General features: G+C 40.2%; 1 protein-coding gene across 2 annotated transcripts; it reads right to left on the bottom strand.

Annotated features, from left to right (window-relative positions):
• Positions 1–619: 619 nt before the first annotated feature.
• Positions 620–25,562, bottom strand: polr3b (polymerase (RNA) III (DNA directed) polypeptide B). 2 transcript variants are annotated; one of them, XM_078948886.1, is made up of 29 exons: positions 25,363–25,562; positions 25,056–25,088; positions 24,321–24,377; positions 24,174–24,238; positions 24,025–24,100; positions 22,665–22,765; positions 22,382–22,473; positions 22,148–22,265; positions 21,242–21,350; positions 20,281–20,403; positions 15,072–15,188; positions 14,861–14,995; positions 13,617–13,778; positions 12,542–12,592; positions 12,392–12,481; positions 11,032–11,194; positions 9,388–9,541; positions 9,204–9,278; positions 8,559–8,657; positions 8,360–8,487; positions 7,293–7,502; positions 7,015–7,173; positions 5,669–5,786; positions 5,431–5,573; positions 3,417–3,520; positions 2,250–2,416; positions 1,695–1,808; positions 1,436–1,609; positions 620–910 (listed from the first exon to the last, which is right to left on the bottom strand). In XM_078948886.1, the coding sequence occupies exons 1-29, from the start codon at positions 25,432–25,434 to the stop codon at positions 781–783; spliced, it is 3,339 nt and encodes a 1,112-aa protein (XP_078805012.1). In that variant the 5' UTR covers positions 25,435–25,562; the 3' UTR covers positions 620–780. The 2 variants fall into 2 exon arrangements, with proteins under 2 accessions (XP_078805012.1, XP_023811695.1); XM_023955927.2 differs by having other exon boundaries at positions 12,392–12,592.

Below are 25,562 nucleotides of genomic sequence, written 5' to 3'. Positions count from 1 at the left end.
GATTTCTACAACACAAGCACAGCAAAGTCTTCAGTTGAGTTTAAAGACGTTTCCGCTCACAGTCTGCGTTAAAACGTTTAATAAAAACCATATTAGCTTTTCCGAAAAAGTTCTAAATTTTAATATTTTATTTAATATTTTAGAATTAAAGTTTTGCTATCGTTTTGTGTTTTCTATTTTTGTACATTGGAGGCGTGCAAATGATGATGTATAGATTTCACAAAGCTGTTTTGAGACTGGGCCTGTTCAAAGTTTCAGCTTCAAACCTGTTAAAAATAAGGAGAATCAGAATTTATTCTAAATATTTCAATACTCTACTCAGAAATATAAACTTTTATAACAACTTTTAAGTACTTCTATCAGTGAATTTTAATCTCTGTTCTTTTGAGGCCACATTTAAAGTTTTGTAAGTAGCTTCTTTAAGAAAGAACATCTGTTTGACAGAGAAACAATGTAATGATGTGGAAGAACATTAGTGAAAACAGCTGAGTGTAATCAAAGGACGTGTCAAGTCTCAGAATTCTAAAATGAGAAAGCAGGCTACCTACCTTAAAATAGAAATACATTTAGAAAACAATGTTTTTTTAAATGTACAGAAAAAACTGAGCGATACAGCAGCTGAAAGAAATAACTTTATTATGTACACACTTGAAGAACATCTGTGGAAGAATTTTGGGAACAAGAGTTTGCAGTCCCGTCTTTGAACTTAAACTTCAGGTTTATCAATCTCCGGCGTTGAACCTTTCACTCACGCAGACATTGTTTCTGTCCCAGTCCTGCTCACTCATTGTAGCGCGACAGTTTGAGTCGAGGGATGATGTTCATGGACTGCAGCTCCTGGAAGAGAAGCTTGCAGGCGTACGGGATTTTCAGGGAGGACACGTGACAAGATGACTTACAGTAATGACACCTGGAAGACAGAAGAGACGAACCAGCAGATCACTGATGAGCCTTTTACATGGTCATCTTCTGATTTAAAAAAAAAAACCCAAACAAACAAGTTTTTGGTTATTCTACTTAAGCTCTGATGTTTATTATCCAGCAATTTATATCCAGATATCCCAAGAAAATCAGCACAAAGTTCTAAAATACAAACAATTCTGGAGCAAACTATCACAAAACAAGACTTCTGCATCTCTTTTAAAGACTTCTTAAATTTGGCACCAATCAGAAAGTAGCAGTTCAAAAACAATCAACTGGTTTGACTTTATAAAAATGTCTTGATTGGCAGACGTCTGGATCTAACAAAAATCTAACTTCAATTTGCACCTTTTTGTGAGGATGTCGAGTTGTGTAAAATTCACTCTAAAGCATTTATGTTCTTCCATTTGATTTCATTTGAAAAAAATAATCTTGCTGTTGGATGAAAAATTGTCAGATTAAAAACGTTAAAAACTTCCCCCCTTGGATCCATTTTTAGCTGAGGTCAACTCACCACCCAGAGTATCCCAGGAGGCCACACTGTCCACAAACGTCCACCTCAAAGGCGTCACTGGAGATCATGAGGCGCTCCAGCAGTAACATGCTCGCTCCGTAGCCGATCAAACAATCACGCTCCATCTCCCCCAGACGCAGACCTCCGTCTCTGGAGCGTCCCTCTGTAGGCTGCCTGTTGCCACAAAAAAAAACATATGATCTCTTGGTGCTGAGACAAACGGTACCAGCTTGGATCAGATTCTTCTGGCTGATAGTACCTGGTGAGAACCGCTCTGGGACCCCGAGCTCTGGCGTGCATCTTATCCAGAACCATGTGCTTCAGTTTCTGGTAATAGACTGGCCCAAAGTAGATGTAAGCCTCCAGGGGTTCTCTGGAAATTCACAAAAGTCACCTTTTTTCTTGGCCTTTTGGGAGCTCAAACCTTTGTGACCCATCTGTTTATGCATTTTTTCCCCATTTCTGAGGACATTCAGACAGATTTTTGCGCAGAACAGGTTTAGTTTAAGCATCAAAGTGTCTGTTTTTTTAATTATATGTAAGATCCAAGTTTTGATTAACAGAAGAGGATGTAAAAACGTTTGACATTACATAAAGGTGCATACAAAGACACTATGTTAAGGTTACAACACTTTTGTGCACAAAACATGTTTGTGAAAATTTAAGTTTTACATTTTTTCATTAGTCATAAATTCTACAGATGTGTGATTTTTTTCAAAATTCATAAGTGATCCTTGTAATTTAAAACGGGCGAAAAAAGACGCCTGCATTAAAAAAAAAACAAACAAACATGAAACTAAAGTCTCAATTTTACCCAGTGATTCCTGATGTCACATAGTCCTTGCCCTGGTAGTTGTACCCATAACGGATAAGATCCTCGCACACATCCTTCACTTTGCTGCCCCCGAAAGCCGTACCATAGTGGAAGCGTCCGTCCAGAACTCCGGCTTTCCCGGCCAGCAGTTCAATCAGCTTCCCCACCTAGTTAAACCCAGAAAGACAACCCGGCCGGGATCATAACAAATCCTTTTGTGATTTACATCCTCACTAAGCACCAAATGCTGATGTTATGAGTTTCAATTACACATGTTCCCCCTTCAGGGTGGGAAAAGCACTCCAAGGATGACTGATTTCAACAATTCCACCGGGGCTGCACCCACAAGACCCCTGACCTCGTCACATAAAAGGAAACACCTACTCTCATATCACTCTCAGGCTACAGAAGCATCCTTTCGAGCCAAACATTTCTGAGTCCCGTCCATGGCAACCGCAGCCGGCAAACACTGACAGCTTCAGCCATAAAGATCCATCAGGTTTTTATGTTGGGAGAGAAAACAAGCAGCCAGAAGAGACGCCAAGTCTCATCTCAGCGTCATCCTTCTGTTCAAAAGTGCTGCACACGTCTGATTAACTTCCACATGCTGCTGCAGACACGGGCTGCGCTGGCAAACGTGTCCGCATCAACAAGTATCTGTTTGTGAATGCTCAAAGCCGTCATGTGCGCTGAAGATAACTGAGACAGGAGCGGATGGCGAGGGTTTAGTCTCAGAAGAGCCAACTCAAACTTCTGGGGAGCGACGATCAACGTAGTAACGGAGGTGTGATAGGAGCAAAACACAGGCAAAAATGAAAACGGAACTAAGATCAGCTGTCAAAATATAGTTGAGCATTTCATCTGCTTCACTGAATAATCACCAAAATGAAGAAAAGTAAAACAGGCACCCTAGAAATAAGACAAAACTTCTTAAAATTTGAAAAATGTGCTTTGAATTTGATATATATAAGCAAAAACAAAAATCTGCCAAAAATCTAACAAACAATTTCTATTTTAAGAAAAGAAATTCTAGACTATTTTACTTGAAACAAGTCTTTTTACTTTCCAAAGATTCTGTTTTTGCAGCGCTGTTAAAAATATTCTACAAAAGGAACATTTTGATAACAATAAACAGGGCAAAACCACGTGCAGTTGTGGGGTTGGTACCGTCATTCTGGAGGGATACCCGTGAGGGTTCATGATGATATCTGGACAGACGCCCGAGTCACAGAACGGCATGTCCTCCTGCGGCACGATGAGCCCACAAACACCTACAGCAAACACACAAAGTCTGGTCAGTGTTTTAAACCTACAAAAGAAAGAAACTACAAAAAGTAATGCTTGCAGAAATCAACTAAATTTAGACGACACAGTAAACTTTTCTATGATGACGCTAAAGTTTGGACAAACTACAAGAGAAATCTTTAGTTCATGTATTTTGTCATTTCACATTTTGGTGAGGTTACAAACTTAGAAAAGAAAGGATTTTTCAAAAAAAAAGTAGAGAAATTACAATTTATTATACAATGAGATGCACTTTCCGTTCAAACGTTGGTGCCTAAATCAGTTTGGGAAAGGCGGACAGCAGAGAAACAGTTTTGTCGTGGATTGTAAGAGGATCTCTGAAGTCCTCTGGCAGAGGACGGCATTTCCACGCTCATGTGGACAGTCTCTCTTTTGACTGGCATGATGAGGGGGACAAGCTGCCTGCTAGTCAGCAGTTTAAGTGCGAGTGCAAATGTTTGCTGAGGGGCTGAAGCACTCTTCCCCGGCCAGGGTAAACTGATTGTAGACTCATTTGCAAATGAAAAAAAAAAAAAGAATATGGAGCAAAGAGAGGCGAGCAGGAAGTAGCGGAAGGTGCTTAGCTTAACAGGGAGACCGGGATTATGCCCCCATGACGTGCAGTTCATTGGGTGGAAGTGAGGGATCAACCGGAGATGAAGAAATTGAACTGGTGCACGTGGGGAAAATTTGCCATTAGGCCAGCGCTCGGCTACAGCTAAGGCCTTACAGGATGCTGCAGCAGGATGCTGAGTGGGAACAAGTGCGGCCATTTAGTGGAAAGTCATCCAACAGCAGGAAGAAGGTGAAAAGAAAAGAGAAAAAGGCGAGTAAGGCAGCGCCAGGAGAAACTCAGAGAAAGAAAGGGCAGAGAGAAAAAAAAAAGGCCCAACATCAGGGAAAAAGGAGAGAGAAAAAAGGAAGAGGAAAGCGGTGAAGAAAGTAAGAGCTGGCTCCAAAAGCAGACATGCTCGGCGTTGTTTGTTTTGTGTAAAAGTGAATGATAAAAGAGGCATGAAATCAGGAGAGAAAGGCAAGACAACAGCAAGGGTCCAGAGCCCTCCATCACAGCTCATACAGCTCCATACTGACGGCTTTGCACAATGAGACCCAAATACTGACAACCCTTACACCCCCCCATTACCACCTCCGCAGCTGAGTGTGTGTGTGTGTGTGACTGGTTAATAATTGACTTATTCTGCTCCGCTGGTTCAGAGAAGTCACGTGAAGCTGGGAGATCCATCACCACAGCCACATTTATTTGTAATGAAATTATTGTTCAGGTTCATTAAAACCCTTTGAAGTATAAAAATGGAAATAAAGTTAGGATATAACAAAAAACTTTACATTTTCCAACTTCTTTTCCTGTTTTTAGAGTAAATTTTGGTGTAAAGGCCAGCTGTTGCACATCTGGGTGCGTGTGTCGGGTTCTCCTTCAGCTAACCCCACAGCGACCCTCATCTTCGTCATCATCTGAGACGGAAGACATTGTCTCACCCCGAGTTGACCGCCCAGCGCCCACCGCCTTAATGAAGAGAGTAACTTATGCATGGCGCCAGTTAGCTTTTTGATTAAAACATCATAGAAGACCTCTTTAGGGGAGGTGCTGCAAAACAATGGAGGTTGTAAACACTTTTTCCCCCAGTAGCAGCAGAATACTGCAGGGGTGTAATAAATTTGCATAGTCTGGGACGGGACAAAGAGCCAATTAATTGAAAGGAGCTCTTGAGAGATGCGGACGGGGGGCAGTGACAGGAACAGATGGAACAAATGGTTTTCCTCTGCTGATACAGTCAATTCCTGTCTTCCAGGAGCTGGCCTGAGAGTTGGTGACATCAACGCGAGGCTTTTGTATTTTCCTGGCAGTTCTGACATGTCAACGCCGTCAGGTTTGCACCTTTCTGCCCGTGTCGACTGCTGAACTTGTCTCCAATCTCCGGCCTCCTGGTCTGCCTCAGCAGGATCTTGATGAGGAAGGCATCTTCAGCATTGGAGGAGATCATGACCTTCTCGATGTACGAGTCTGTGGAACCTTTATAGCTGCAAACAGAGAGCATCATTGAAGATTCAGATGTTTACAGCTGAACAGAAGGATTATTGGTGGTGTGGGGAGGGAGTTGGGGGCAGAAACTCACCTGATGGGAACTTCTTTGTACTGGGGCTGGCCTGGCTGGGCACTGCCCTCCAGTGGCGTCTGAGTGACAGTTGGCATTGATTTATTCACCAAAATTTGTTTGTTCTCCACTTTTTCACCTGAAGCAATCCCAGCACACCAAACCAAGTTAGCAAAAGCTTTGCAAAGACACACACACACAAAAATAAATAAAAAAGAAGAGTACCTCATCTATAGATACAATTCAAAACGTCCGGGCCGGCACTTTCGCATAAAAACAAATACGTATTTCCAAAAAACTATAACAACTGAGAAACAAATGACTTGAAATGAGTCAATAAGTGATCGCTTCCAGAATGAGAACCTTCACCTCTGAGAAAGTCTCTTGGTACTAAAGTAAGCTTTTCTTTATTTCCCAGTATCCCTTTGTCTACACTCTCTCCCGCTAGCTTACAGGCCCTCACAACCCCAACCTAAGATTAGCGGTGCAATAAAAATGAGGAGAGAGAATGGAGCTATCCAGCCATGCAGTCAGATATCAGCTCAGACGAGGAAAACAAAGAGGTAGATGGATATAGTGGACACATTAGAATGGAGCGGAGCAGGGAGCTTGTGGCTGTTTGTTCAGACGACATTTTTTCGTTTTCTCCTGATCCACAACAATTTGAATGAAGAAATACCCAGAAATGCAATTTTAAGCTTAATTTTCTTCATGTATCTCCTTTAAATAAATGCCACAAGAACAAAAAAACACCAAGAACACAGTTTTCATCAGATTGGCCCTTTAAGCCCAAAAAAGGGATCATCTTTACCACTGATGATCATCCAAAAGTTCATCCATTATCTGTCTATCCATGATGTCTAATGTCTAATGAATGCAAAAACTGCAGGACTCAAACTCTAAATATTACTCAGAAGAATTCCCAGAAGAAACTTGAGTCTCTCTAGCTGTCACAAAACTGCATCAGAACTTCAAGCTGGTAGAACAAAGCTGAAGACTTCTGGTGATGAAGAACATTTCATACAAATCATCAAAAATAAAGGTGGAAAGGTCATGATTAGGTCTCTCTTCCACCTGGAGCCGCAGAGTCGGAGTGCACAGTCCCAACAGTTTTTAACATTCAATTGCTCGTCTCTCTTTCAATTGATTTCACTGTGGTTCAATCAGTGATTGTTGTAAAATGCTTTATAAATAAAGCTTGATTAATTGATCGATTTGAAAGGCATGATTCCAATAGATCTTGGGTTTAAAAAAGCTGGGAAAAACGGAATCACTCAAAGCGAAATCTTTAAATGAACAATCAAAATAGTTGCCGCCGTAGATTTTGATGCAAAACTTGTGCCTCCTCCCGCTCAGCTGGTACTCACCAGGACAGCAAATGCCATCAGCATCCAGGATGTTGTGTCTCCAAAGGGGTTTGCGTGTAGCAGCATCCAGCATGGGCCCCATGACTTTGTCAAAAGTCTGGTTTGTGTACCGTCTCAGTGTGCACTTGGTATTTTTGTAAACAAGGCATCGACCAAATCCTGTCAGGAAACAGTCAAAGATTAGACCTCAGATCGACTGGCGTCGTTAAACATGCCCTTTCTGACTAAAGTCAAGAGTTTTCAAAACAAAAAAAGTGGTAGAAAAATGAAGCTCCCACCTCTGTCAAGCGAGGCTTTGTTGAGGACTAGAGCGTCTTCAATGTCGTAGCCGCTGTAGCTCATCACTGCCACAGTGGCATTCTGACCCGCAGGCAGCTTTTCAAAGTCAATCAACTCGATGGTTTTGGTTTTGACCATGGGCCTCTGAGGGTACGCCAACAGGTACATCAGGGTGTCTATGCGGTTCCTCTGGTTGTAGCCGATGGTTCCTGGAAACACAAAATATAAGACCTTCCAAAATCTTCTGTGATAAAATGTATCATTTTGTTTTTATTACATTTTCTATAATATTTGATTGATTCAATCTTTAAAGTAAATTGTAGAGGTGCTGAACTGGGCCCATTTAGCTCACAGAGGAGCCAGTTATGGCATAAAGCCCGGCCTCCCCGGCAGCTTTGACATTTGTCAGATGCTATTACTTAACAATCAGCCAACAAGCAGAGAGTCTGTGATAATAGGCTCAGGCCACACAACCAGATTTGCACATGTATGGAGCTGTCTATACAAAACAGACAACACAGAGGATATTGGGCCAAATATAGTTCCAGTCAGTGTTTTTGTAAGGATGGGAGGAGGGGAGGAAGGGTCGGACGGACGTGTAGCACGGGGGGGGGGCTCGATTCCTACGAATGCGAGCAGGTCCGTTTGGGGAAGTTTTGGTTACCAAGGAGCCGCGGGTGCACACTCTGTGGTCTTTTGCAGCTGAGCACACTGACCCCCCGAGCACTGCCAGAGCAGACACAATGAATTGCTAATGACACTCTGGGTGACTGGCAGGGAAAGGGCCTCCACACACACAGCACAATGAGAACCTACGCAAACGCCCCATGTTTGATGTCCGTGCGCATACACACCTCAACCCACACACACACACACACACACACACATTAGACAAACACTCAATCACACATACAAATGTATTCTGACATGAAGGAGGAGAGCTTTGGGGGGGACAAACCAGCATGCTGTATTTCTAATTACTTTTCACTTGTTCAAACTCAAATCTGAACTTAAAAACATTTCTGATGTAACAATAAAATAAAGAAACGGCTTTGCTAAGCCTTACCCATGGCCTGCTTGCCCATAGCACACTGGTACGTGTTCCTGGGCGACTGGTTGTGGTGGGGGTAGGGAATGAGGCCTGCACACACTCCAAGCAGCGTGAACGGCTCGATCTCCAAGTGTGTCGTTTCTCTGCCGAAGGAAAGGTGTAATGATTGACTCAAACCACCAGGGCGCTTTCTTGAAAGCTCGCTGTGACTCACTTGTTGATCATGTGTTCATAGAGGGCGATCTGACAGTCGTTCTCCTCGTTGACGTCTAGATACTCCACCAGGCCTTCGTGCAGGAAGTCCTCAAAGTTTCTAAGAGGAAACATTCAAATCTGCTGTTTCAAGGATTTTTTACAACAGATCACATGCTGGTGCTTTACATTAATTCATGACAAAGATGTATTTTTTTACTAGTCACACATTAGACTGGGACACAGGCTAAAGGTCAAATACATCAACAGTGTTTGAAATAAAAACTTCAAATTATCTACACGAAGTATGATTTAGCTTCAATTTCAAACTAAAGTACACAAGTCACAAAAGTTCATTATATTATATCAGAAAAAACTACTAAAGCCTTCATATAACGTGTTTCTATGCACAAAATCCATTTCCGTTTATTTCATAATATTTGCAATGCACAAACTTTATTTTCTATGAATTTTCTGCCTAATTCAGTTTCTAATAAAGTTAGAAAATTAGAAACACAAAGTGTGCAACTGAGCAATAATACAAAACCAATTCTTTATTATTTAAACAATTTTATTTTTAAAACCTACTTTGCTAAAACATGTTTGGCTGTGATCCTCAAAAAAAAAAAAAGGGGGGGGGGGGGGGCCTTTTGTGACAAAAACTCACCTGTAACCCTGAGAAAGATCTTCAATATGTTTGCTCTTCACCATGGGCTGTCCTTTCTTCACGATGATGTACGGCCTGCAGAGTTCAATGAAAAGTCTTAAGAGTTTTGTCCTAAACTAAAAGATCTGTTTTCTATTTGTACTGAACAGTTTTGATGTGGCGAATCCTTTCCCAGACATCCTACCTGCAGAGTCGTCCTCCGTCAGAGGAGATGTACACGCAGCGGTCGGTCAGGTTGGTAGAGATGGACACGAACTCGTTGATGAAACCGGCCCGGCGCATGAGTCTGAAAGTGCTGACCAGTTTGTGATGGTTTCGTATCACGCCGAGGATGTTTCCTGTGGTGTTGGAGCACAGATTTCAACATTTCCTGCAACTTTCTACACCTCATATTTACAACTCAGTTGACAGCTATACATTTTAAACCCTTGATGCTATATGTTGCTAATACACAAAATACCATTAAATCCCAGACTCCACTTAATTTGGCAGTACATTAAACAGCGAAAAATATTTTTTTTTATGATATGAAAATAAATTCAAGCATAAGGGAATTAAGGGGTGGAAGGGGGCGCTGCATCTCTTAAAGTGAATGACAGTTTATTCATTTACTTATTGTTCATGTCGACATAATTATGCATACAACACATTTTAAAATAAAACCAGATACAAACAATAGGAGTCAGACATTCAAAGCTATACTTCTTATACATGTTCATTATACATCAGCACATCAACACAGGCTGAAAATAATAGCAAATTATAATAATTAAAAAGTAACTTTTTTCAAAAATCATATCCCCTTCTCAAATTTATCCAAGCCGCCAGGGTTTACAGTTTCAGTAAACCTTATTGTGTTCCATCTATGAAATGTTTTATCCTAAACAGTTTTTCCAAATTAACTGTATTTGTGAATTGTTTATTTCCAGTGAGGAAACAAATTTGTGACTTATGTCTTTGCTTTCAAGTGTTTGCTAAATTAAGGTAAGTTTGGAGCAGGAATGGTTTGATGCATTTTTGCATCAATAGTTATCAAGGTGTTAAATGTTTTATCAAGCGTTTCACAATTTCAGATCGTAAAATTTAAGATGTAAATTTATATAGCAGCTATTCTAATAAATAATTCCTGAAGCACATTAAATTGCCTAATAGAGGCTTAAAAACCACTTTGGCAGCCATGAGTTATTAAATTGATCAGGAATACTAACCTTTCCTAAGAAGTTTTGGACGGTTTGAGCCGATTGCTCTAGATAACACAGATAACAAGTCTGACTCTTCAAAATAGACATCCTGAAATTATTAGTAATCTAAATGAATGAGACTTAAACTTCTGCTCTAAACTGTGAATCCAAAACTATAAGGAGGCAGGTTGGAGGTAAGGCGGTAGAGACTAAGCTTTGCATGGTCCAGACGTCAAAGCTCAAAGTGACGGCAGGGGTTTCTTCATATCACGTCTGACAGACTCACGGCGGGGGGGTGGAGGGGAGACACTGTGCTCTGCCTGTCAAGCCACACTCGCACTGAAGGGCTTTCACACCTGCTGCTACCAACTAATTAAATAATATGGCAGCTTGTATAATTTGACAGTTATCAGCACAGAGACAAACATATACAGTAATTAAAGACCAAGTTTGGACTAATGAACACCTAATGCTGCTGCGGAGAAATGTAAAAATTGTTAGCTTTAATAAATAAAAAAGAAATAACACCCAGTAAAGCAAATATTTGACAGCACACGGGATGCGTTAGACAGAACTGGCAGGGTCAAAATGAGTGTGCAGCATTTATTTTTTTTTGTTCAACAGGTGCTAATGCTGAGCCGACTCACCGTTGAGGAAGACGAGAAAGACGCTCGGGTAGGAGAGCTCCTCCCCACACAGCAGGTTGACGTCTTCCACCCCGAGGTTCAAGGCCAGCTTGATGATCGGACCGTCCTCCATGTCGGTGGTGATGTGCGTCATCAGAGCCAAGTTCTTCACCAAACCGCAAGCCTACCAAGCCGCAAACACAAACCAGATGAAGCAACAAACGGACCAAAACGAGATTTACTGAAGGAAAAAAAGGAATTTCATTATCCGGCAACTTTTCAAAGTATTGCATAAAAACACCATGTAATGTATTATGTACATCATTGTCACATATTTTCATTCTTTATAAAAAGGATGCTCTTTTTTCTAGTCTTTGAGTTTTCTCCAAAAACACATCTATGGTGCTTTGCAAACCTGTAGTACTAAGAAAATTCACTCCATTCCAACATATTTCATCATTTACTAGACGTCTTCATAAATGTCATGTTTGAGTACACTGATCACAGAAATAGACATTAAGCCATGTTGTTCTTGACTCCTGTCTACAGCACTGATGTCAGTCAAATCTGGCTGTCTTATTTCGGAAAACATCTGTAATTTTTCCTTCAAAAACATTTAGAAATAGATTTTTATTTGGATACGACGACAAACTTTCTTTGTTAAAAAGGAGAGGGGTGGGATAAAGAGGAGAGAAGAGGCTGATGCTAGATGATCTATCTCTGAGAGGAAATCCAGAGGTGCACTTCAGAGGACTTTATTTATTGATCCCTCATCTATCAAATAACAACCCACGTTATAAGAACACCAAAAGAGGAAATGACAAACTGCTCCAAGACATATAGCAGTTAAAAACCCTGCTAGTGACAGCGGCCTCAGCTAAGCTTATAGAAACTCAACCTCATCAACGAAAATGAACATCTTGCTGTGTCATATGTTGACCTAATTAACGTTTATTTTTTATTTTTTATTACTTGGTGGTGTTCCTTCATTTGATTTTGGTTTCCCCCTCACAACATTCATTATGTTTATGTTTAGTATGTTTAGTTCTGGCTACAAGGAATTCTGGTTAGAGCTTGCAAATGGCTAACAGGAGAGCTAGTTGATGCCAAACTTTCACATCAGCAAATCTTTCAGGTGACATAATCGGCCTTTTAAAACGGCAGCAACTAGTCTTACAATTTTGCTATAAACTGTAAAAACCTTATTTTAGTATTCCTTGATGTTTCTTAATGTGGCATCTCTGGTAGAATGAATATCCACCAATATTCAACAACAATGTAGGTCAATTCAAACCAGAAAATTCAGAAATATAATTTCAAACTTTAAAACTTTGGAGGCTAAAAACATATCTTTAATTTTTTTCTCTGCTCTGGCTCTCACCTCTCCTTCAGGCGTGTCAGACGGACACAGCATGCCCCACTGCGACGGCTGCAGAGAGCGCGGTCCGCTCACCTTCCTGGTCTTCTCAAACTGAGAGGAAATCCTGGTCATCATACCGAGAGCAGAAATGTAAGACAGCCTAGACAGAACCTGGGTGACGCCCTGACGGTCCATCTTGAACCTCTTCAGAGACCAGTTTCCCTGAAAACGGGAAACAGGAAGAGGGCAAAAAGGAACATTTTTTCTCATCATTCAGTAACGTGTCTTAAAGTCCCACTCCAATCATCTTTTGATCTATTTTAAATTGTTCTCAATGGTCTTTTAATGAGGATTAGGCCATTTTTAGCTAAAATTAAAAAAAACTGTTGTTTTCTAGAACAGCAGGAGTTCTTAGGAAATTGACCCCTGAGTTGTTGGCGAGTCCGTTGGCACAGAGCAACTCTGCCTCCCCTCCCCATTATGGAGCAGCGAGCTTGTGGCCCGCCCCGTAATTTCTGCGTCACAAATACGATAATTTTTAAACTGCCTTTATTCGTCTGCTCCTGATTCTCAAAAATTTGAAGAAACACTCAGAAATGCAATTTTCACCCATTTTGATAAAAATTGTATTCGTGGTGTTTTTAAAATGTTCTTGTGGCAATTTTCGGATTGAATGAAAGAAAATGAAGCCTAAAAGTGCCTTTGAGTATTTGCTTTTATTCTAATCGTTGGGAATCAGGAGCTGACAAAAACAGGTTGTTTAAAACAGATTGTATTTGTGACGCCAAAAATATGGGGGCCATAAGCTCCCGGTTCTGGGCTCTCAGCAACAGGGAGGGAAAGGGGGCGGGGTTGCTCCATGCCATTGGTCCTGCCTACAACTCAGAGGCAAATTTGGCCCTGTAGAACATTTGGGGATTTTGGCTAAAAACGACATAGAGAGGGGGGCAGAGAGAGGGCAGTCGACATCTGATCAGAAGATTGTAGGTTTGGTTCCCGCCTTGCCGCCTGTATGTAAGTGTCCTTGGGCACGACACTGAACCCCACATCCAGGTGGTTGTAGGCTGGCAGCAGTGATGGACAGAGGAGCCACCATCAGTGTGTGAATGAGTCTGACTGTAAAATCATACTGAAAAGACCATTGGGAATGCTTTCGAAATGGATCAAAAGAGGATCGGAGTGGGACTTTAAGTTGAAATGTTTTCTTCCTTTCCTTAAACCTCTGGTTCCAGATTTGCAAACTCACGGTGGATATGGCGTTGACCATGCCGTTAGTGATCTGATCCTGCCGCATGTGTTTGACCACGTCAAACTGAGCCGCTCTCTGCTTGGGGATGATCTGGTCTGCAATTTTCTTCAGTTCTGAGTTAAACTTCTTGAACAAATCCTCAAACAGCAAAGACAGGAGCTGCCAAACCAAGAGACAGAAACATCTCTTCATATATCCATCACTTGCCAGCTTTCCATATATGATGCCAGCATCTGTCTGTGCGTCCGGCTGCCTCCACGATGTGTCTATTAACTCCTCTGATCAGCGTTCATGTTCAACCAGATTTAATAACCAGGTGCTTACAAATAAACCTGACCTGGCTTCATCCCAGGTCCCTGTCGTCCTTTGCCAGACCTAGAGGAGGGACCCTCTCCCAAAACAACCCCCCCGCCGCCGCCGCTGGGTGCATTAGCATACATCAAAACAAACAGGCAACACTGCTTGAAATTAATAAAGAAATTAAGCTTCTTTAGCGCAGCCAGGCCAATTAGTTGAATGTCAGCGAGCCATAATTGGAGGGTGAAGAGATTGCTGGCGTTGTTGGTGTGTAAGCCTCCTTTTGAAAGGGGACTCTGTTCTCCCCCTCCCCCTCCTCCTCCCATCTCACGCTCCTTATACAGAGCAGGTTGGGGGGGAAATTAAAGGCCTTAAGACAGCAGTAATTACATTATCAGAGCCGAGCCTGCGGATTAGCTCAATCGCCCCAGTCAGGGCAGCGTTTCTATTGTCACGGTGCTGAAAAATCCCCATGCTTCCACAGCCTCTGGATTTTGGTGCCACCGCATATCTCTCTCCTGACAAAGCCAGTCTGAAATAAAGGGGGAGGGGGCACAAAAACCAAACAAAGAAAAACAAAGCTGAAGAAATATAATGAGGGCCTTATTAAAGGAAGGTGGCGGGAACAAAGATGCAGGTGAGAGATCAGAGCCGGAACGCCAACGTTCTCTGCTGCAGCGCTTCCATCCACTGAGGCATGGCAAAGTGTAGGAAACATATTAATAATAATAAGCAAAAAATAAAAAAGGTGGTTTTCCAGAAGAGGAAAGGGCAGCAAACAGCTTTGGGTTTAGAAAACTAGTTGGTCAACTTAGAGCCTTTTATGAAGAACGAGCAAAGAGACCACTGAAGACGGGATGCTTTGTTTTTAAAATAATTTAGGGGAAAAAAAGGAGTCAGGCCCTAAATAGAGTCACACACAACATATGAGCATTAGTGTTTACCTGTCCAGCCAGCTCCAGACGCTTGTTTCCATAGTAATCTCTGTCATCCACCTTGTTCTCACCTTGAGCCAGAATCACTCTCCGAACCATCACGGCCAGATAAATACACTTTGCTCGAAAGTTAAACTCTTTAACCTGAAGCAAAATTCAAACATGGCCATTATCCCTCAGAAATCTCAAGTATGATGTAGTAAACTTTCAGAAAACTTACAGGCACGTGAGTGAGGATAAGCGAGGCCAGCAGCTCCCTGGCCTCCTCCATCTTGGTCTTCTTGGGCCCGCCCCACATCCGCTGCCTGCGTACTTTATTCCCAAGAAACCGCAGAGCCTGAAACACACAAAAGGCATTTATATTATATATAAATATATATATATATATGCACAGAAGTTCTTCTGGCACTAAACAAACCTTTAAACAGACCTTTAATTTACAAAGAAAGATAAACCAAACAAATCAAGCCATCTTTAAGGATTGCCCAAAGTTTTAACTGCAAAAGAATGTTTGTATAAGTAATCCAGGAGGAAAATGTTTAATCTTTCTTATTAGTTTAATGAAACTTTAATGACTGGAGTTAAAAAAAAAAGTTTAAAACAACTTCTAAGTTTTAAACAAATTAAGCTGAGGTAAGACCAGAATCCACACTAAGCTAATCATTTTCACAACTCTGTATGCAGAACACAGGTAAAAATAGTTGGTTTGAATTTTTATTAGCTAAGGATATAAAATTAAAAACCTCAATTTTAAAAAGTTGAATTCTCATGTCGTATTTAAAGACCCACTCTAAAGAAAATTGTGTTATGGGTGTTTTTAACATGATCTTGTGGCATTTTTCTGATATATATATATATATATATATATATATATATATATATATATATATATATATATATATATATATATATATATATATATAAAATAAAGAAAATGGTTAAACTGGTTAAACTGAGCATTTCTGAGTATTCTTTATTGAAATAGTTGTGAATCAGGAGCAGATGAAACAAATGAAAAAGAGTTTTATTTGTGATGTAGAAAATACACTGGATGGGCCACAAGCTGCTTCCCTCCATTCCAATATCTCCACTTGAAGACGAACACAATCCATGTACATCTTCGTTTTTCCTGTCCGAGCTGGCATCAGGATCAAACTGTACGCCTGGATAGCTCCAATATTGATTGTACCGCTAATGTTAGGTTGGGGGGTGTGATGATAAAATAGCAGGAGAGCATAAACAGAGAACTCTCAACAATGGGGAGGGGAGGCGGGGGGTTGCCCCGCACTAATAGTCCCACCCACTACTTAGTTTAATTTCTATAGAACTGCTATAGAACTGCTCTGCAGAAAATATGTCCTAGAATTGACAGTTTTGTGTTTTTGGCTAAAAATACCATAGTCGCCATTAAACTAAAAATAAAAACAATGGGAATGCTTTTTAAATATATCAAAAGATGAATTTAATCTAGAAAAAATATTTTACTTCTACACCAAGATAAAAAAAAAAATTCTCCAATTTCTGATTTAAAAGATTTTTTAAATACAAGTCCTTAATATAAAAAGTGGTAAAATGGTTCATTTGGCCTGAACATCACACAAATGTTAAAATATTAAATTCAAAGGCAAATTTTCTAAACAACAAAAAAATGCTGTAAGCTAGTGTGGATGTAAATGCCAGAAAACATATTTCATAATGAGTATTCTAAAGAAAATGTAGAAACAGGGTTGGAGATGAAAAATCTTTGATCATTTCTTTAAAAGTAGAAAAATTCTCTGGTTTGAATCTGGTTAACCAAAATACCTGATGATTTTCTGCATATAATTACTAAAGAATAGCTCTATTTAATAACTTCAATAAAAGAATTTATTCATTCCTTTCTGAAACAATGATTGTAATTGGATCACCTCTAAAAACTGTGATTGCTTCCATTTAAAACCTACACTTTACTGTACTTTAGGGCAATTGGTATACTGATGGAGGTCATGTTTAACGCCTTGATCTTGACGTTGTAATGAGCTCATGTTAAAATACTATAAAAACTTGTGTTGCGTGTTTTCGCACCCACGCTTGAATCAGCTGAAGCTGAAACTCTCCACACAACCGTGAGAGGTCAGAGGTCAAAAGGGTTGACAGCTTCTTCAGGACCACCCAGTTGGTTCCTGGTGGTGCATAAAATGTTATGCAGAAGCCATAAAAATGTTCATTTAAAGAACTAAAATGATATCAGCCTGCTAAAAAAAAACAAAGAAATTCTGGTTTCTACAGAAGAATCAAGTTTGGCAGATTACTTATAATCTGATAATGTTTTTTTAAAACCTATCTGCCTTTAATTATATAGATTTAGGCCTCATTGTGCACAATACAATGACTCTGTGAATGCCATGAAAAGACATAGCGGAGGCTGGCAGACAGCGGAACATGAGGGCAGCGGCGGCGGGTTGCTAGGACACAAATATGGCCTCATCAATGCATCAGCGGATCCTCAAACAACATAATCTTTATGAAAAACAAATTGGCCGATTGCATTCAGCTGTAGGTGTCAAAGAAAGCACGTGGAGCTCCTGAATAACCACAAGAAGCGTTACTTAACTGTCTGTAGACACAATGCCTTTGCTGTGTGCTCAGAGAGAGCAAAGGAAATACCTTCTGACAACAATCAGCAGTTGCTTGTTTGTGCGTCTGAATAACAACATTCTGGTCTAAAGCTAATGGCCGCACATGAGAGCAGCCTGATAGTGTGAGGGTTTATAGACATCCACACAGGCGTTTTTCTGAGCACAACAAACAAATTATGGAGGAGTTTGAAGGCAGGAAACTGGATAAAGAGTCAAAAACTGAGCTGAAGACATTACAGCTTAAAAGTTTTTATCCTTCATGAGATGTCAGGTGGTGGTTTTAGGTAAGATTGTGTAACATCCAGATTTTTGTTGACAGCATGAAGTCACATGGCAACAACTGGAGACTAATTAAAGAGCTTTGGAGCCGCAAACACGCTTACAGCTGGACAGTATGTTAACCTACACCAGCAATGTTTACATTAGTTCCAAAATCTCAGAATTGTTTTATTTATAACTTTTTTCGACAAATTTCAAAAGGTTCCGTTTCATCCTTTCGTCTGCCTCCTATTTGGTCTTCTTCTTGACCTTCTGCTTGGCAGGTTTTACCTCAGCATCCCTTCATTGACATATTAAATCTCCTACCTCTGATCAATTTTAAAGCATCTCATTCATTCTCTACAAAACCGCCAACATCTGCTGTTCCACTGGATATTATCCATCATTGTGATTCCTAAAGAGAACCTTTACTTGAGCTCTACTCCACTTTTCCTTTCATCCCTGTTTACACTCTTGACGCTCATTCAAACCTGTTGGCGCACAATTAGTTTCTCTAGACCACAACCTCCTGGTAGCACTCTCATGTGTCTTCTGGAATTTAATTCATCACCTTTCCATAGAGGAGCCTCACGTCTGGACTGTCCTCCACCTGTCTCCCTTGTTCCTAAAGACCCACTTTAATATAAATTGTGTTTTTGGTGTTTTTAACATTTTCTTGTAGCCTATTTTTGAGGATGGAGGACATATACAAAGGAACGTAAGCCCAAAACTGCATTTCTGCGTATTTCTTTATTAAAATGGTTGTGAATGAGATGGAAAAATTGGGCTTGCTTGTTTGCTGTTTATGTACTTGGAAGCTACAGGAGAGAGTGTAAACACATGGGCGATAGGAAAGGGGCGGGCTTACTCCGTGCCAACGGTCTCACTCACAACCTAGAGTTTAATTTCTAATGAACTACTGCTGCTCTGCGGAAACTATGTCCTAAAAAAACGACACAGATTTTTTAAATTTGGGCTAAAAACATCATAATTTAAAGACCACTGTGAATGCTTTTACAACAGATCAAAAGATCTGAATCATTGACTGTATGAGAGAACTGGACTGAGTGTGATAATAATAGAAAATGGCTTAGTTCTGTCAACAAAAAGAAGTGAATTCAGTTGTCATTTTTTTTGCAATTTGGATAAAGCCATTTAGAGCCAGACAAGGTTAGTAAGCAGTGATTGGTCGGACAGAGGCAGTCTGAATCAAGATTTTTATTCCAACCATTGTCGCTTTTTAGAGGTCCACAACCCTTCCACTGAAAGCGGGCTCAGGAGAATCTGTCAGTCAAATGTTTAACATGTTCACAGTGAGGGCCAGTGGGCACCATGTGTTTGAGGCATCTGTTTGGCCGGTCTATAACTTGAATAACTTGCGATGAAAAAAAGAATATCATGGGGGGGAAAATAGAATTAACTAGAACATGTAAAAGATCAAGAATGCTTATTCTGACTAACAGAATGTCTGAGTAATAGCTGTTTTTTTCTCTATAGAAGTCTATGGGATTTTGGCTTCTACTTCCTGTTTGGAATGTAAGGGGGAGGGGTTACTCAGTCTGGTTCTCCTATACAGGCAATGGTCTGAATGAAATATAGTGCCCCTTGGTGGAGAGGGGGATTGGACATCACTGTGAGTAATCAGGAGATGTCCTCTCAGTGCCCTACCCGCCAATTTTAACTGCACCCCCTTAGAACACATCTGTCCAAGGTCCCACCCTACCCCATCCCTGGTAGGGGGTACCAGGTACCAGAGGGGCGGTTGTTCTCTATCTGCTGCCATGCGGGTGTTGGGGGGGTTCTGGCTGCCGCGGCTGCTGCGGCGGGGGTCTTGGTGTGGGGATGGCACTCTCCTTCCTTCTTTTTACATTCCATCATTCATTTTAGAAGAACATAAACACTCACTGGAGCACAGGTATTAGCTCACTTAGTTTGCGTGACTGAATTAAATATTTCACACTAGTTGGTTTGAATGCATAAGTATGCGTGTGTGAACATTATCTGTATTGTGTACATGTTGACATGTGAACATTATTTTGGAGCCAACAGGTGTGTTTATAACATTTGAGTGTGTGTGTGGACAGGCCCCGCCCTTATAGACCTGTATTACATGTGAACCTCACCGTAATGATTACAACCATCCAGAAACTTGTTGCTTTATGCTGCTTCATGGTCTCCCCCCGCTTCTATAATCACCCCCCCCCCCCCCCCCCATAACATCCCTCTCTCTTCTTCCCTCCTTTCCTTTTTCCGTCTGGTCCAACACAAAAGATTTCAATGATTAAAATGGATAAAGTTTGGTCTCGATTACAAAAGAGGTTATTCAGACATACCTCTGGTTTGTCTAAAACCCCTATTGTTAAAGTAAAATAAATCCAACACAAGAGGCCTTCAGCTCTCATCCGTTTGCCCAGCAGGACAAATTAAAAAAATAAATAAAAATAAAAATAGTGGAGCTCTGATGATGTTAGTGTTGTAGATCCAACGTGAGTCTGAGGTAACCTCAGGTTTGTGAGTCAGATTTTAGCCTCATCTGGTTCGGATCTGATGTACCTGAGTCTGCGTGAAGATCTGGGCTTTCTGACACTCCTCCAGGCTTGGGGCGAAGTTGGCCATGACGTGCTCCTCTGTGCCAATCATCTGCACAATCTCCTGGTCACTCTCTACACCCATACCCTAACCATGCAAACAGACAGCAGAGTGTGAGCAGGGAGACACAGATTGGTAGAATTTGGGTCACTACATAAAAATCTACGCAAATTTACACAGAGCAGAAGAGTGGACACACCCTGAGGAGCATGGAAGTCAAATGTGTTGACAAAGAGGGAGAAGTGAACTGCAGAAACTAAAGCGATCTGACATTTGCTTATGTAAATGTGAAGCTGTGGGAACTGATGGGTCTGCCCCACTGTGGATTCATGCTCGCAACCAAAGAGAAGGAGAGGTGAGAGAAAGTCACAGAAATGAAGCTGCAGATGTTTAACTCTGAGCAAAGAACGATGTGAGAAAGAAATCTGTTATACTACAACTTTTCTTCATTCTAGAGTGAGTCTTTCAATATTATGCATCTTTGTATTGCAAAGGACAAGAATATTCCGATGCTCTTCTGTCGTCCTCTATTTGGGTTATAGCTCCCCCTGCTGTGCATTAGGAGTCCCTAAACCAGGGGGCCTGCAACCTTGATACTAAAAGAGCCATTTGGTCCAGTTTCTTACTGACCAAAACCCCATGAGAGCTGCAGAGTTCCACCTCACCAAATAGAATATACTTTTTCTATTTGTGTGGCCATTTAGCTGGTAATTTATAAAAATGTAGCTTTGAAATATTTACAATAAGCAGCAAAAGAACACCTCGGCTTAAACACCTTAACATAAATGACAAAACTTAACTAACAAACCTATTGTTTTTTAATTTCTTTTTAAGTCAAAAATTCGCAATGGAGGGATAAAGAACCCCATGTGGCTCCGGAGCCTCAGGTGGTAGCCCCCAACCCTGAACAGTTTCTGAAAACTACCTTAAAGATGATGGCGATGGGAGCGTCCTCAGACAGCGTGTTATGCCTCAGGTAGAAGCGTCCTTGCTTCACAATTATATTAGTTCTACTTTTCTTTTCGTGAGTGGAGCTGTGAAATGAAAAAAAAAACAACACATTTTTCAAAGGGCTTGCATAGCATTTGCCTGAAATTATATCAAAACAAGGAAAAAAATTACTTATGTTTTTGCATTCAATAGATGAAAAAATTAAGGTAATTTTAGAGCCAATGTGGTTTGACGCATATTTGCATCAATCAGCATCAAGAGGTTAAGACCAGATCTGTCTGTCTGTCCTGCAGTTAAAACACTAAAACTGCCCTATACACTATTCTGCATTAACATTTAAAAACTGTATGTTCAACAAACCAAAGGGGAGTCAAATAAAGCAAACTGCCAAACCCTAAAGAATAAATGTTTTTTAAATTATTTATACCCAGATTTTATTCATTTAAAACGCACAAAAAAACATTGATCACGTGAAACGTGAAAACATGTATTGTTTGCCAGGCTACAGCAAAGTCAACTCTTTTCCACCATGAATGTTGATGTTCTTCAATCACAGGAAGTGATCATTACATTTAATAACAGAAAATATAAAATAAGGCTAGATCATTTGTCTTCAATATGAAGGAGTTTTGATGACTAAGATTGATTATGTACTCAGCCCAAGTTATTATTTGCCAGTCCTAAACTTTGACAAATGTCAGTTGAAAGGCATTAAAGGCTGCTTAATGTTTCTTTATTTCTCCATAGAACTTGTATTGGTTGCACAAAACTGAGAAAACGTTGAAGTTCAGGCTGTAAACGTCAAAATGTATCCACTTTTTTAAAACCCAAGCTAAAAATTGAGATTCCTTTAAGTCTGGTTGATGCCTAAAGGACGTACCTGGTAACTGAAGCTCCAACTGTCCCCTTCCTGTCTTGGTCCACGATGATCCGATTCTTCGACAGCTGCTCCTGGATCAGGATGACTTTCTCTTGACCTTTAACGATGAAGTAACCTCCTGTGAAAACAGAATAATGAACTGACGGGGTTGTGATGAACTGCTGTTGCTAGGTTATGCGCAGGTTATCAATTTGTAGGGTTTCAGGGGAGGGGGGGGGTGTTTTTGCAGAGAACCTGGGTCCAGAGGACACTCATTTAGTTTAGAAAACTCCATGGGCGTCTTCCCTGTGAGAACACAGTTGGAGCTTCGCAGCATGATCGGCATCCTGGCATAAAAAATAGAATAAGAAAAAGGCTAAAGCAGACTTTTTCATTGCGTGGCAACTTTCATTAAAGTTATGATCAAAAAAAGAAAAAGGAGGACAAATCTCTGCAAAATGAAGCTTTCAGTAGGTTTTTGGGATGACCCTTTAGTTAAAATTAGCAAAATTATACAGTGTATGAAACAAAGAGTTACCGTCCAATAGGCAGAGCATTTCGGATTATCCTCTGGCTGCCACGAGTGTATTCTATGTCCACTGTGATGGGTGCCGAGTAGGTCATGTCCCTGAGGCGACACTAAGGAAACAAAGCAAGAGCTTGAAAGTGTTAATGAGAAATCTATACATTGTTTTGTTTTTTTAATAAAGAAAAAATGATTTAATTCATAAAAATTTCACTTTCTTCAGTTTAAATCCTTTTTTATGTGAACATTGTTTTTCACTACAAAATAAAATTGGTTAGAAAATTGGAATAATGAATCCGCATGAAACAGAATCATAAACTAGTGAATCCAAATTAAAGTACTATGGCAGTACTGTGGGTGACAGTGGCTAAGGCGGTTGAGCAGGTTGTCCAATGATCTAAGAGTCGGCGGTTCAATCCCCGCTCCCCCCAGCCAACTGTCGTTGTGTCCTCCTTGCCTCCAGTGCAGCTCCACTGGTGAGTGAATGTGTATGAATGATCCCGGTGATGGTCAGAGGGGGCTGTAGGCCTCTGTCCGTCTGCCCCAGGGCAGCTGTGGCTACATCAGTAGCTTACCATCACCAAGTATAAATGAATAATGGACAAACTGTAAGCGCTTTGAGCGTCTGGAAAAACGCAGATAAATCCAATCAATTATTATTATAGTGATAATCTGCCATACAGTGAGCTTTTATTATTTTATTTTATAGGTTCTGAATGAATCTAAAATCAAACAAAAAGTATTGTTTTGATTTTTCTTGAGCCATTGAATGTGGCATAAATTATAAACTACTGAAATGTTATGAGCCAAAGATGCTTACATTTTTGTAATATTATCGTTTGTAACAGAGAAGATGTTGTGATTTACTCAAAGCTTTAGGGAAATTAAAGTGGAAGGTAAAATTGGACTTAAATAATCTTTTACTTTATTTCTACAAAGATAGACCACACAATTTTTTAAGCTTCTTCCTTAAATGGGATCATCTTGTATGTCTGGAAAACTGCACAAATATTGAGCCTATTATCTAATTTATTAAAATTCGGCCAACTGTTTCCAGAATTTCCTACTTATGGACCTTCTAATTGCTGCTGATGGCACCATTAATAGCTTCATGTTTATATTTTCAATCATTAATTCAAACCTGTAGTGTTTTAAATTTAAGACATTTTCAAAAACACAGAAGTGATTTTAGTTTCTAATTTAGACATAAAAATGTATTTATTTCCAAATTTCAATGCAGAAGGATATGGAGAGCATGTATTTAAGTCTTTAGGGCTGTTCAAAATTGCAAAATATTTATTTTCAATTGCATTAATCTAAGATAGGTATATTTAAAGAAAAAAATTATACAGAAATCGGCTGCCTTTCTCACCTCATGAGGAGAGACGGGTCTGGTAACGTTGAAGCTTTCTTCCACATCAGGCATGCCGACATAGATATTTAGATATCTGCAGGGGGTAAAAAATGTGTTGGATATTTGCTATCAGGAAGTTCGGTTTGAATTTCTGTCATTGAACCTACTTCAGGTACCACATGGGATCAGCATCACTGGTGATTTTCTCATTTGCTTTCATGATCTTCTTTATCTGAAAAGGAAGACGTTTGAACAGAAGTGCAAGGACAAACACAGCAAATGTGGCAAACGCTGATGCGGGGATAGAGCCTCACCTCCACATTGATGAAATAGTTGAAGGAGTCGATGTGCTGCTTCACCAAACCCTTCACCTGCAGAACACACAGAAGATCGAACGTAGGCAGAGACAAGAAGAAATACTGATGCTAAAGCATTCAAACAGCAGTCAACTATGCATATCAAAATAATGCTGTTTTTAAAAGATGTTAATGTTTTTCTATATGGTCTCAATTAAATTCTAACATTTTGGTCTGGTTTTACTGTTTAAAAACTTGACAAGGTTAAAACATTTCTGACATCACAAAAATATGAGACATTTGTGGGCCAACACCCTAAAACACCCTAAAATCTATGAAAAGCCGAGCTTTATGCAAACATTGGATATGGTTTTTTAAATTGTTTTTTTTTTACTTGAGATTACAAAAAGATTAAAATTTTATGGAGCCGATTCCCACATCTCAGTTTTAAAGACTCAGTCTATAAATATATGTGGTTTGTCATCTTCATAATAACAACAACAACAATAATAATATTTATTAAAGTAATAGGATGTTTTAAAAACAACGCAAAATGTTTGAATCTTAAACTATAAAAAGAGATCGGATCATGGACAGAACCCTTTTTTTTTAGGATTTCTGAAGTGCTTGCATTTGCATGATTATTGAAGTTCTCTGATTAATTTTAATTATTAGGGCTTTATAGTAGCATAAAAATGCTCAAAATGAATCAAAAAGACTTTCACATGTCCTCAGCCACCCAAACATTATTACCTTCAAAAAGGCTGGTAACAGCTTCCATTTATCCTGTCAATAAAGAAAAAGATGACAGAGAGAGACAGAGCAGAAATTATGAAGAACTAGCAATGAATGAATTAGTCATTTCCTATAGGAACATCATTTGAATTCATTAGAAGTTTATTTATGGCTCGTGAAACAGACTCGTAAGAAATAAGAACATCAACAAGAATCACAACTTTTACTTTGTTGATTCCACCATGAAACTAACACACGCGCACCACCTCACCGCATTGACTCGTCTCGAGGGGCCAAATTGTGTGTTGTTTTTACGCAAACTCACAGCCACGGTGTTGACAGGAGCCGCCAACTCCTGGGGAGTCATGTCTCCAAATTCTTCACCGAGGACCTCCATGGTTAACAATAGCTGGTTAACCTTTAACTCATAAATAAAACAGTCTTACACCGACTGCTGCTGGAAAACCAACGTTCCGTGTATCGCAGTAAAGCATCCGTACATTCGAGGAGGAACGAAAGAAAGGT

The sequence above is a fragment of the Oryzias latipes genome, chromosome 6 (assembly GCF_053564925.1).
Source record: "Oryzias latipes strain Hd-rR chromosome 6, Olatipes_Hd-rR_3.1".
NCBI lineage: Eukaryota > Metazoa > Chordata > Actinopteri > Beloniformes > Adrianichthyidae > Oryzias > Oryzias latipes.
The sequence above is the reverse complement of the archived record's forward strand: the minus strand, read 5'-3'. Positions and strand labels throughout refer to the sequence as shown.